Source organism: Helianthus annuus, chromosome 10 (assembly GCF_002127325.2).
Source record: "Helianthus annuus cultivar XRQ/B chromosome 10, HanXRQr2.0-SUNRISE, whole genome shotgun sequence".
In the NCBI taxonomy this organism is placed as follows: domain Eukaryota; kingdom Viridiplantae; phylum Streptophyta; class Magnoliopsida; order Asterales; family Asteraceae; genus Helianthus; species Helianthus annuus.
Genome location: NC_035442.2, coordinates 9,661,719 through 9,675,240, shown reverse-complemented (window position 1 = coordinate 9,675,240; position 13,522 = coordinate 9,661,719). Strand labels below are relative to the sequence as shown.

The 13,522-nt window shown below is 36.6% G+C and overlaps 1 protein-coding gene across 2 annotated transcripts; it reads left to right on the top strand.

Moving 5' to 3' along the window:
• Positions 1–905: 905 nt before the first annotated feature.
• Positions 906–7,124, top strand: LOC110883957. 2 transcript variants are annotated; one of them, XM_022131625.2, is made up of 7 exons: positions 906–1,087; positions 1,632–1,683; positions 1,900–2,053; positions 2,922–2,995; positions 3,095–4,600; positions 4,724–4,871; positions 6,301–7,124. In XM_022131625.2, the coding sequence occupies exons 3-7, from the start codon at positions 1,915–1,917 to the stop codon at positions 6,981–6,983; spliced, it is 2,550 nt and encodes an 849-aa protein (XP_021987317.1). In that variant the 5' UTR covers positions 906–1,087; positions 1,632–1,683; positions 1,900–1,914; the 3' UTR covers positions 6,984–7,124. The 2 variants fall into 2 exon arrangements, with proteins under 2 accessions (XP_021987317.1, XP_021987316.1); XM_022131624.2 differs by lacking the exon at positions 1,632–1,683 and having other exon boundaries at positions 907–1,087.
• Positions 7,125–13,522: the final 6,398 nt, after the last annotated feature.

The following is a 13,522-nucleotide window of genomic DNA, read 5'->3' as shown; positions in this document are numbered from 1 at the left end:
AACCAAACTGTTGTCGAATAACTTTAGGTCAACCCAAATTAAACCAACACTTAACATAAAATAAATAAGTATAACTAAAATCGGTGAACTCACAAGCTTTTTATCAAAAAGCAAACAAAATTGGATGTATAAAAAACCATGACAGATGAGTGAACTTCCTACCTATATATTTTCTTATACTCAAATATCATTTAACCTTACTATTGTAACAATTTGAACCCACACCGCTTTGTATGTTCCTAAATAAAACATTAATACTGCTAAGAGATATTTTTGAAAATAACAAAGGCAAATTGGTTTTAAATAATCCGACCTCGCTGTTTATGGCCAATAATAATCTCATCTGAGTTTATTCGCGGCAGTGGTCCAACCCTTTTCATTTTGTTTGTATAATGGTCCGTCGTTAAAAAAAACATAACAGAGTTAAGTTTTTTTTTCTGAATTAAAAACTGATGTTTTAGGGCTTTTGATCAGAACTAGGATACAAATCGATTAACGTAAAATTTACCTCGAAACAGTGATCCAAAGGACGAAAACGGTGCTTCAATTCGTGTTTAAACTTCCAGTTAACAAAAATCAAGCCGTTTGAAGCACCGTTTCGAGATAAGTTTACATCAATCGACTCGTATCCTCGTTCTGATCAAAAGCCCTAAAATATCGGTTTGTTATTCAGAAAAAAACTTAATTCCAGTATGTTTTTTAAACGACTGATCATATACAAACAAAACGAAAAAGGTTGAACCACTACGAAAATAAACCTAGTTGAGATTATTATTGGCCAAAAACAGCGAAGTTGGATTATTTAAACCCAATTTGCCAATAACAAAAACAATAAGGACTATACAGCAAAATCAAAGTCTACATTTATTTATTAAATTTGCGTTTCTTATTAATCAACATATCTGGTTTTGTTCGCATTATAATTATTATTATGATTTTTCTCTCACCTACGCGTATGCTCATATAATCAAAACCGGTTACTGATCTGAATAACAACGAATCAAACCAAACACCGACGAATCTCCGGCAGTTTTCCCCACCGGAATGTCACTCTCCGGCCACCAATCACCGTCCATTTCACTATAAGGTACTGATCTCACTGTCTCTATAGTTTCTCACTCTAAACCACTTTCTCTCTCTACTTTTTGTACATTTTGAAGCTCTTTTTGGTTTTATTTTTCTCTCTGTTCCTGTGTCGCTTTTCGAAGATGAAAACAGCATCAGATTCTCTTGTTTTCCTTCTGTAATTGCAGCTTTTTTCGTAAATGATCTTGTGGTTGATTATGAATTTAAAGTGAATTGAAATTAGGGCTTTTTTTGTTTTGCTTTTGTTTCAATTGATTGTATAATGATGTTAATTTGAAAGAGTGGAGGGATTTTGTTTTGTCTGTTTGGCTGTCTGAATTATTATTTATTTATTTTGATTTTTATGATTTTTTTTTTTTTTTTTTTTTTTTTTTTGTAATAAGTTGTTGTTTTAAGTGATGACTGTTTGATGTGAAACTTCATGTGAATATTCTGGAATTTGATAATTTGTAATAGTCTTGTCATTGTTGTTATCTTGCTTTTTCAGTTTTAAATTATCTTGTAGATAATAATTTATTATTGTCTTGATTATCTTACCCTATCAGTTATAAGTTATAGTCCTATTGGATCAGTTGATGCTACACACTGAATCACAAGGTATGTGTTTTTGAAGGTTTTTGTTTTTATATCTTGATTTGGTATGTGTATTGATAGCAATGTAGATGCCTTTGATTTAACATCATATTGTTCTTTAACTATAACTATTGTTGGTGATTGATTTGATATTTATAATAATTTATAATAATTTATAAATCATGTCTTGTCATTGTTTATTTGTGGTATATTAAGTGTGGAATGTGTTATTCTTTACAGGTATTATAAACAAACATGAGTTGGATTCAAAATGGTAAAAAACAAAGCCCTGAAAAACCAATTTCAGGATGTTTGGGAAGAATGGTGAACTTGTTTGATTTGAATACTAGTGTTGGAGGAAACAAGCTCCTTACGGACAAACCGCATCACGATGGTGAACTTTTCAACTTTTTTTTTTTTTGCATATATTTTATCCTCTTTTCATGAGTTAAACTGTTGATGAAATATCTAAATACACATGCATTCCTATGCAGTTAATATCGGTGATATATCGGTCATCGGTCCCCATGTAATATACTTATGAGTTAACTTTCGTTTTGCTCCCTGTGGTTTGATCATTTTAACGGTTTTGCTCCAATAGTTTAAAAATAGCCATTTTCCTCCCTGATCTTTTGAGTTTGTCGCCAGTTTGCTCCCTAATCTTTCGAGTTTGTCGCCAGTTTCCTCCCTGATGGAGTTAGAGGCTGGGAGCAAAATGAAGAAAAGTTAGAAAAATCAGGGAGGAAAATGGCTATTTTTAAACTATTGGAGCAAAACCGTTAAAATGATCAAACTACAAGGAGCAAAATGAAAGTTAACTCTATACTTATATACTGGTGTCAAATATCGGTCAGAATGTCGGTATCGATATAATTGGCGATACTGACCGATATTTGGCCGATATATCACCGAATTTTCCGATATCAGCACCTTTCTTCTTAGTTCTACCATTTGTCTTTCTTCTTATTGCTGCTATTAGTTTTTTTAAGTCTTAATCAGTTCCTACTTGCTACAATTGTTAGTGTTTTGCAAGTTGCAAAAGGTTAACTTGTTAATGGTAGGAGAGTATACTGAGTTGTTAGTGTTAGATTGCTCTATATATAAATTCTGCATGATAGTAAAATTATCGTTAACTATCTGTATATAGTTTTTGAACATGAGGCTCGTGTCGTAAGTATATAACCGTCAACTATCTATATTTACGATTTGATTTAGGACTCTTTAAATGAAAGTTGTTTGTGACATTATGTGAAATTCAACAGGTTCTTCATTCTCTAGGAGGCACTCAGATGTGGTTAGAACAAGTCTAGTTGACGATCATATGGACGATAAAATGGTAATTACTTCAAATTATGATAAATTTGAACAACTTTTGTATTAGAAGCATCTACTGTATCGTGTATCGAGTATCCTGATTCAATATTGGTGCATGTAGGTTGTATCCGACTCAAGGAAATCTCCATCAAATAGAAAATCAAACGGAACGCCAATAAAGATGCTTATCGCGCAAGAAATGTCAAAGGAAGAGGAATTAAAGCAAAGTCCATCTAATTTGGTCGCCAAACTAATGGGACTCGATGCCCTGCCACATCAGCATCAACTTGATTCGGCTTCACGCAGGAGTCAATCAGGACCCTTAGAGTTTTTGCAACAAGAATTCGGAGAATACAAAGACGTTTACGAAATACGTCAAAATGATTCACCGCAAAAGGGAAAATGTAGTGAAAAACAAAAGATGGATCTCGTTCGTGAGAAATTTATGGAAGCGAAACGGTTGTCGACCGATGAAAAACTTCGCCAAACAAAGCAGTTTCAAGATGCGTTAGAAGTTTTAAGTTCCAATAAAGATATGTTTCTTAAGTTTTTACAAGAGCCTAATTCGTTATTCTCACGAAATATATACGATTTACAGTCGGTTCCACCACCGCCAGATTCTAGAAGGATCACGATTCTTAAACCGTCTAAGTTAGCGGATGACCAAAAGCTTGTTTGGAATCAAAAGGGTTCCGATATTTTATTTTCTCCAGAATGTTGCAAAGTTGACGATACCCCTAATCAGCCGACGCGAATTGTGGTACTGAAACCTAGTTCTGTGAAACCTCAAAATATCAAAATATCACATGATGACGTTTTCGATGCGGATCCGGAAGAGACCACAGATGAGATTTCGGAAAGTTTAAGCGGGCTTAGACGGGACGAAACCGAAACCCGAGTTTCTTCGGTTTTTTCAAACGGTTATATCGGTGATGATAGTTCGTATTGTAAATCAGAGATTGATTATGCAACAGGGAATCTTAGTGATTCTGAAGTCGTTTCACCAGCTTCTAGACACTCATGGGACTATATTAACCGTTTCGATAGTCATTATTGCGCTTCGTCCAGCCGTACGTCTTATTCTCCTGAGTCATCGGTTTGTAGAGAAGCGAAGAAACGACTTTCGGAAAGATGGGCGATGATGTCATCACATAAGAATGTTCTAGAACAAAGAGAAATACAAAGAAGCTCAAGTACATTGGGTGATATGCTAGCTCTTTCTGATTTGAAAAAACCCGTAAAACCTGTAGAAATTCACGAAACTAGTGATTTGGACAAAGTTGAAGATGCCGATAAAGTTTCGAGAAATCTTTCGAGATCAAAATCGGTTCCGGCTCGACTTGGCGTTGAAGATTCGGGTTCTTTGAAAGACAAGATTGATGATACTAAAGAGGTGGTGAAGGAAAAGCTTGTGAAATCGTCATCGTTCAAGGGGCGAGTTTCGAGTTTGTTTTTTTCGAAGAATAAGAAGTCTAGTAAAGAGAAGTCCCAGCAGTCTAACGACGTACCGCAATCTACTAGATTTTCCGCTAAAAATGTTGGTATTGAAGGATCTCAATGCATTAGTGATACGGTTAATGAAGAAGCATCATGTTCTGGTCTGAAAAAAGGCCTATTTTTACCTGAGGTATCGCTTCTTCTTTAAGTTGTATACACTTATGGTTCTTAGTTTTTGTTTACTTTTTAATATTGAGCTTGTTTTGTGAACCTGGAGTACATTTTCTGAAAGATTTATAACTGCTTATTACAGGCGGGATTTTCTTTCACAAGACCCGACTTTCCTGGAAATCACATTGTGAATCAGGATCAACCGAGCCCTATTTCAGTTTTGGAACCACAATTTGAAGAAGATGACCACACAACAAATTGTCATCATAATCCTAAGCCGAATAAATATGGTAATTATCATTAACTACTCACTTGTATGTTGCATAGTTGATAATAGCCAGGGCCGGCCCAAGCCCAAGTCAAATGAGGCTTGGGCCTTTGGCCACCAAAACTATAAGGTCTCCACGATTTGATGAAACCACAGTCCATTTATAAAAGCTTTAGGGTGTGGGTTATCAACAGATTGATGGTTGGTAGTGTAATGGTTTTGTGTATGTATGGATGCTGGTGAGACCCGGGTTCGAATCCCTGGTTCACCATTTTCTTCCATATTTTTAAATTTTAACACAATCTTTCAAATAATTACACTTGGGCCCTTCAAGTTTAACTTTCAATTACATACGTTTTTTGGGAAAAAGGCCACAAGCTTTTACTTCGCCTCAGGCCACCAAAATGGTTGAGCCGGCCCTGATAATAGCGAATAGCGGATGATAGCAACAAGCAACCTGAATGCTACGTAGCGATAAGCGATCAAATAGCGGGCACTATTTTATGTTTATGTTTAGCTACACTAGAAGATAATATTAGAAATATTTAATATGTATTTTATATCCAAATACGGCGGTTCTATACGTATATTTAACAAAAAACCTAAAATCCAGCTATTGTATACATATATTTTAGGCAAATTGGATTTAAATAATCCCAACTCACTGTTATTGGCCAATAATAATCCCAACTCATTTAATCACCAATAATAATCCGAACTATTCACTTTTGTTTGTAAAATACTCCCAGTTAAAAAAACACTAACTAGGTTAAAAAATTGCTGATGTGGCATGCCACATAACCTGCCACATCAGTTGCCACGTCATCAAAAATGCCACGTAGACAGCCACGTCAGCTGCCACGGCATCAAAAAATGCCACATCAACTGCCACCTCAGCAAATTTGCTGATGTGTCATGCCACGTCACCTGCCACGTCAGCATTTTTTTTAACCTAGTTAGTGTTTTTTTTAACTGGAAGTATTTTACAAACAAAAGTGAATAGTTCGGATTATTATTGGTGATTAAATGAGTTGGGATTATTATTGGCCAATAACAGTGAGTTGGGATTATTTAAATCCAATTTGCCTATATTTTATCACTATTTATATCGCAAAATCAGATAGCGATGAATGAGCGCTTTGCTACGCTATTCACTATAGCACTCGCTATGATCGCTATTAACAACTATGGTATACTGTGGTCACTGGAAATAGGCTGGTCTGTTAACTGGTTGATTGTAATTATAAGCCGAATAGAATGGGTTAGGCCACCATGAAAACTCATATTTTATCTGCTTTTCTCATATTATAAATACTTAACATGCTAAATATAATAAATAAACTGTATAATTCTCTTCAATATTGTCTGCCACAATGTTTTGTAATCTTCATATGACATGCATTAGTTAACATGTACAAGACAGAACCAATGTTCTTTTGTTGTATTAACAGGAATGGAGCCTATGAGATACAACCTGATTGATAAATCACCCCCCATTGGATCCATAGCCCGAACATTATCGTGGGATGATTCTACGGGGTCAGCCACACCATACTCCAGTAAACCCTCATCCACGCCTCTAGACCCAGAGGAAGAAGAGCAAGAATGTTTATCGTACGTTCAAATGTTATTATCAGTAGCGGGTATCAGCCAAATACAGTCAAACTCGTTTTTAGGCAAATGGCATTCGCCTGAAAGCCCGCTAGACCCGTCGTTGAGAGACAAATACACAAACCTAAGTCAAAAGGAACCCGTACTTGGTCAAACCAAACTAAGACATCACATGGCAATATCAAAACTCGTGTTTGACTGTGTCAACGAGGCTTTGATAGATATCGCGGGCCGTGGGCCTTATAGTGGAGCCCATAACAACGTAGTTGATAGGACGATGTCATCAACCGTGCTGGAGGACCGTGTGTGGGGTCAGATGAAGGAATGGTTGTGGCGGGAGGAAATGTGCGATTGGGAGGACGGGGATTGTGGCGGCAGCATGGTGGTGGTGAAAGAGGTGGTGGGGAGGGGGTGGGTGGAGGGGTTGAGAATGGAAATTGTTGATACAAGAAAGGAAATTGAAAGGAAGTTGCTAGAGGAGTTGGTGCAAGAGTGTGTGTTGGAGTTGACTGGTAGAGTTTGATGAGGCTTTTTTTGTGGTTTTTGGCTTCTAGTAATGATTTATAACATAATTATTTGTGTACCATTAAACACTATTATTATAATGTCTTGCTAGTTTCCAAAAAAATGGTACTTATTTTATTATACTACATGATTAGTTACATGATTAGTGTTGTTCTTTACCCAAGGGTTCAATATGTCCTTTCTTATTACATGTGTTTGTGATCTTTGTGTGCCATATAATGGACAAAATCTAGAATCTTTTATATTTTGTTAGTTAATATATCATCGGGTGGTTCCTCTGGTGGCACGATGATACTCCAGTGGTCCGTCAGTGATCCAAATTTGCCGTTCAAAAAAAAATATCTAAATTGATTTAAACTCCATACCTATACAACTAATTTATGTGAAATATTATATGTGAAAAAGGTTCATCATTGTAGTCCTCTCTCTATTCATGTTCAACCATAACTTGTACACTTAGTAGCTAGCTAGCACTCACCTATTAATGGTTTACACAAAAACATCATCATATGCTATTGGTTTTGTGAGAGAGATAGGTGGGTGTTCCATATAGCTTTTATGTATATATGGTCCTCCCAAGTCACATCATATTATTATTGTTAGATGGGTGTTGCAAGATTTTATAATAACTACAATGTATCTATATATAGTCCATGCTTATTTATTGTTTTATAGAATGTCTTTCTTGGTTTTCGCCGATTTGTTAGGTGGGACCTGTGCTCCAATGACCGTTGATTTACTCCACCTAATAGAAAGTTGTTTGATGTATACTAACTCGCAGTGTAGCACATTGAAACATGATAGATCTTTAAGGTAACATATACACATGTGGACTGCTTGCGGTATGCTCATATAATGTATATATGTGTGGGCGATCGGGGGCAAAAGAGAAAGTGCACTAATTTTAACGTTATTTTACTAATTTCGTGAAAATAACGTTAAAAGAGGAGGATGGTTAATCATGCATCATGTGGTGGCATTTATAGCCGAAAGACAATGGGTACATGCACTAATCGGCATTTATCTCAATTGCTGAGTGGTATGTGCCTTATGCCCAAGACTTGATGCAAAACTACTATCGAGCTGGGGGTCTCATTGGAAACAGTCTCTCTATTCCTGCGCGGTAGAAGTAAGGTTGTCTACATCTCACCCTTTTCAGACCATACCTTAGCTTTGCTATTGGTGGGATATATCGAGTATGATGATGATGATACGTATGTGGACTGCTCCACCTATTGTTAGTTTATTTTAGGATAGAACCCGTCATATACAAGTAAGTTGTGCTTGACAACGAGATATTAGACTTGAAATTTCTGCTAAAAGACCTATAACTCACTTAAATGACTGCAAACCACAACTCGTCTATCTACCGACAATAATTATGTGCAAATCATCACCTCATAATTTAATACCATTTTTTAATAATATTAGTTCCCAATCACAATCAAAATGAAATTATCACAAGAATTAGACCCTACTATATTAATTAGGGGTTGTTATCTTAAATAATAGCCATATAAAAAGAATATCAAACAAAATGTTGGGGGGTTGGAGTGACCTATGCCCCTCAATTCATAGAAATGACTTCAAAATACTCTTATTTTGATAATGATAAGGATATGAATACACCATCACACATCCAAATCAAACAACCTTCTTCCTTATACAAGATTGACATCAATGCAAATAGATATTGACAATGCATACTCTGTATTGCCCATTGAGAGGTCTTTGTTTTTCTTTATTTCATAATTTGGCTTTGTGTTGAGACTCTATTGTTTTCAATTAATTGTTAGTGTCTTGTTAAGCATCAATAACATCCTAAAGTTCATTAAAAGTTCCTAAGAAACATATACTCAAAATGAAACAATAAATAATCCTAAAGTAAAAGATATATATGAATCATGTCCGAAGCATATGATAGATAAATAATTATTGTTTGTTATGAATGTTAAACTAACAATTTGAGACTTTGAATAAAGTAAGATTATTATTATTTGAGTAAAGTAAGATTATTATTAGTTTTTTTTTGAATGACAAATTAATCTATGAGATATGTGTCTCTATCAACTGGTCTAACCTCACATCGGTGAAAGTAGGCTATATGATGTGGGATAAAGCTCCTCACGCTAACTCAGCGCCACGTAGGCGACATGTAAGCGAGGGGCTTTATCGTTAACTTGCATGATGTGAAAGAAAACCCCCATTAATTATATAGAAAAAAAAGAAATTAAAAAAAACAAGTGTGATTGGCTCCTCCCCACCTCACCACCTTTAGCGCTCACCATCATCTTAGCGGAGCATCCATAGTGCCACCCACATCTTTAGCATAGCAGGGATGGTGTTGGGGGCGCCACCCAACTGAGGTGGCTAGGGGTGTTGCCCTACACTAGTTAGCCTTATATGATAAATGTTATGAACGAAACAAAGTCTTCAACATATAATAATGTAAGTGCGCAAAATAGCAACAAACTTTTTAAAAAAAAAATAAGATATAGTAGAATTGTTTTAATTAAATTTTTTACAGTTTTAGCAACACACCTCATTTTTCTTAAGATAATAACTTATAAACTATGAACATTGTTTGTTCCTTTTGACCATGCTTTAACTCAATGAAACTATAAGCTTTTACCTTTTAAATCCTATATATAAAATATATTTTCACCACAAAAGGCAAAAAGTGAAAAAGATCAAAAAGAAAGTGCCAAAGTTGGAAATTTACGATTTCTAATTACAAGGAGAGAAATGTAAAGATTCTTCTTCCATAAGATGTAGTCAGCGATCATGAGCATTGTGTAAAAAGATTGCAAGCATCAGAAAATATTCCTGACTTCTTACATGTAATTGGGGTTAAGAAGGAGCCAAAATAAGATGAAGTGAAAGGACTAAAATTCCATCGAAAACAAATCTTGTGACACAAAATTCAATGAATAGTAGAGGTGGGAGGATCAGTGAAGAGAGACTAGTCACAAACCGAGTTCAGCTTTGAAACTCGTCAGTGTTAACATGGATGAAAATGGGCCTGAGTCACTTTGAAAAAGGGGCATCCACATAGCTCAACCAACCAACTAGCCACTATCTAATAATATTGTGACACCTTAACCCACTAGCCACTCTCCACTCCCCTTTTACTCACGCCAGGTTGTGTAACTCGCAAACTTACCCCCCCCCCCCCCCCACCCACCCACGTGTGCACACACACAGAGAAATGACTTACTCAAAACAAATGAAACAATTTTAGTAAGTCATAATAATTTCTAATAACGCTTTATAATATTATATTGTATTAGAGCACCCGGGGCGGTGCGTTAAAGTATCACGGCCACCAACATCCACGCGTTATACTCCACCGCCGGCAACAAGTTCAACGCGTTAATCTTCAACGAAATCCAACTTCCGTTATCTTTATCACGCGTTAATGTTTTGTTTTGGGAGGGTAATTGTTGGTTGGGGGGAAATTGTTGGGTGTGGTGATGAGTGATGACCACCCCCACTAAAAAGGTTGTGAGTGATAAAAAAATGGTTGATGACATGGCGTGATTTGATTGGATAGTGGGAGTGATAGAAACCATCACTAGTGAACCACCCCTCCTCCCCTTAGTAGAGCCGTTGTACCAATTTAAATTAATTGGACTAATTCTTCTTTTAGTAGCTATTCCTTTTTTAATATCACCCGATTCATCCTCTTCAAATAAAACACAACTCATATTGATATACAAGTAAGGTTCATCACCACACAATGTACTTATATACATCTATGAATGCTTATAAACATTGTATCAAATGTTTTTTTTTAATCAAATAAGAAAACAAACTGATTTCACATTGCAGCTTTTATGGAACAAAATTAAAATTTAACAAATATTTTTCAGAGGTAAAAGCTTATGTTTGCCTGCTTAGACTTTCCTGTTTTAGGCGTAGCAAGACCGCCCACGAAGACCAAAATGTGTAGAGTCGGCGAATATGTTTAAGTGTACCAACATCCCATATATGCGGCAAGTGACCAAATATTACATCAAATCTGGTGTGAAAAACATCAAAAACATATTTGAAGAATATGCTTACACCAAACTTGGATCAACTTCAATGTATGCGCCAAACTTTATAGCAAACTTTTTTCACATTGATTAACTGACATTTATATTTTTCATGATAGTTCATATCAATTCAGCTATTTATTCACAGAACAATAGATGAAATGCACACCATAATAGTTAAATAATATATACTATTGTCAGGGTCGTTCCTACGTTTTTGGAGACCCTAAGCGAAGTATGAAGTAGGGGCCCTAATTTCGCCGATAAACTCTTCTCCAATCCTGACGCAATGGGTGATTACCCTTACTTTTTCGTCTAGTGATAGCCAATAGCCTACAAATTGAAAGCTGGTTGCAATGGGAGGTAAGAACGATGACTGCGGCTGTATTTAGGGGCTTTAGGACGCTAAATATTGATGATTAAGTTGATCGTTGTTGTGTTGTAATAATTGGAAATCAAGGCGAAACGAGTTTTGAAACTTGGCCTTTGTTTGCTAAACAATATTTATTTTGGGCTCCTTCAATGAAAAACTTGTTTAGTTGTTTATTTGGACCCAATACATATACTTTATATAAAAACTTTCTAAGAACTTGGAGGCCTTTATTTTTTGGTGGCCCTAGACCTGCGCCTAGGTTGCCAAGCCTATCGAGTCGCCCCTGACTATTGTAACAATAGATGGAAGGAAAGCTGTACAGTGTACACCATATATTATAAGTATATTTTTCTAGTCCTATACATGTTCACAATATTTCGCATGCTATTGGGTGGTTTGTAGGCCCAATCGGAGAAGTAGGAATAGGGTTGGTATGTTATGGATTGGGTTTGGTACTCAATTGGCCCAATGTTTAGGGCCCTTAGGGAATAATGTTTAGGGAGGGTCGTATAAAAAATGTTTTGGGGAGTTAGATTTTTCTTAGGTGGTCATCCTAAGAAGACATACGACGATGCTCCCTTTGTACTCAGTAAAAGTTTGTTAAAGTGTAAACTCTCATTTCGTCCCTGTGGTTCGGTGATAATTGCCACTTTCATCCAATACCTGGTTTTCTCACATCTAGGTTTTCTGGTTTTCAAATCTTGTCATTTTCATCTGGTCAATCAAATGCATCCAACTTACCCGGTTAATTGAGGGGGGGTATAACGTTCATTTTACATATGTTTGATGAAAGTAGCAATTTTCACCTAAACCCGAAATCCTAAAATTGCAGTTTACTCATATAACATAATATACATTGTTTAGTTATTTTCATTATAATTTTATATTTAAAATGATTATTACATTAATAATAGGCTCCTTTAGGTTTGCGAGACTTAGTATCAGGTTTTCAAGATTTAACATCAACATTAATAACAAGCTCGTATATATTCAGGGTGGTGGTGGTGGCGGCGAGTGGTTGTGCGGCGGTGACGACGAGCGGTGGTGGCAGCAAGGTGGCCGTTGGCGGTGGGTGGCAGTAGAGGTGGCGGTGGGTGGCGGCGGCGGCGGCGGTTGGTGGTGGCGGTGGGTGGCGGCGGCGGCGGCGGTTGGTGGTGGCGGTGGTGGTGGCGGCGACGATGGTAGTGGGCGGCGGCGACAAGTGGCGTTGGCAGTTGGTCGCGACTATGGGTGATAACAGTGGCGAATGGGTGGCGGGGGCGACGGTGGCTGTCGGGGTGAGGTGGTGGCGGGTGGCGGCGATGGCGTCAGTGGTGGGTGCTGGTGGTAGGTTGTGGCCAAGGTGGTGGGTTGTGGTGTTGTTGATGAATGGTGCAAGAGGGGATGGAATGGAAAAAAACATGGGGTTGGAAGAAATGATTTTGAGGGAATGGAATGCCTTTTGGAATGAGTGATTCCATTCCATTGACCAACCAAACACCCCTTTCTTCATTCCGTCGTAATCATCCATTCCATTCCACCTCTCATTCCTGCATACCAAACACTACCTCATTTCTTCACAAGGTAACCTTTTAATCCTTTATATAATAGCGAAGGTAACAAAGCTGACTAGTTAAAAACATATGCACAACACATGTTTTTTTTGAACGACAAATTTGGATCACTGATGGACATCATCATGCCACCAGCAGAATCATCCGATCATATCCATCTTCACTAGGCAATAATGCCTATACAACACATGTTTGATAAAATGATTGTGTGAGATAAGATGTTTAAATACAAACCACATTTCGTATACAAATTGTAAGAACCATTTAAAAAGTGTCATGTGACATCCAACTAAATAATATCAATTATATTCCATTCCTTATAAGTTATAGGGTATAACTATGCTAACAAGCAATTAATTCTTTATTTGGATCTTCCTTTTGTTTTCAATGCGCGGACATAAAGAAAAGTGCTGATATCATTTACATATGTGCTAAAATCAATTATCTTGATTAATTTTCATGTGTTAATATAATTCAAAGTGCTACTTTTATGTATGTATTGTTTTAGTATGTGCTAATTTAACTTTTTTTAAGTGTTAGGATCTGTTCTCACGGTCTGTAGGATAAATATGGT

Coding starts and splice junctions, on each gene's coding strand:
- LOC110883957 (XM_022131625.2), top strand. CDS start 1,915: ATGAGTTGGATTCAAAATGGTAAAAAACAAAGCCCTGAAAAACCAATT. Junction 2,996..3,094: donor ATCATATGGACGATAAAATG/GTAATTACTTCA, acceptor TGGTGCATGTAG/GTTGTATCCGACTCAAGGAA. Junction 4,601..4,723: donor AAGGCCTATTTTTACCTGAG/GTATCGCTTCTT, acceptor TGCTTATTACAG/GCGGGATTTTCTTTCACAAG.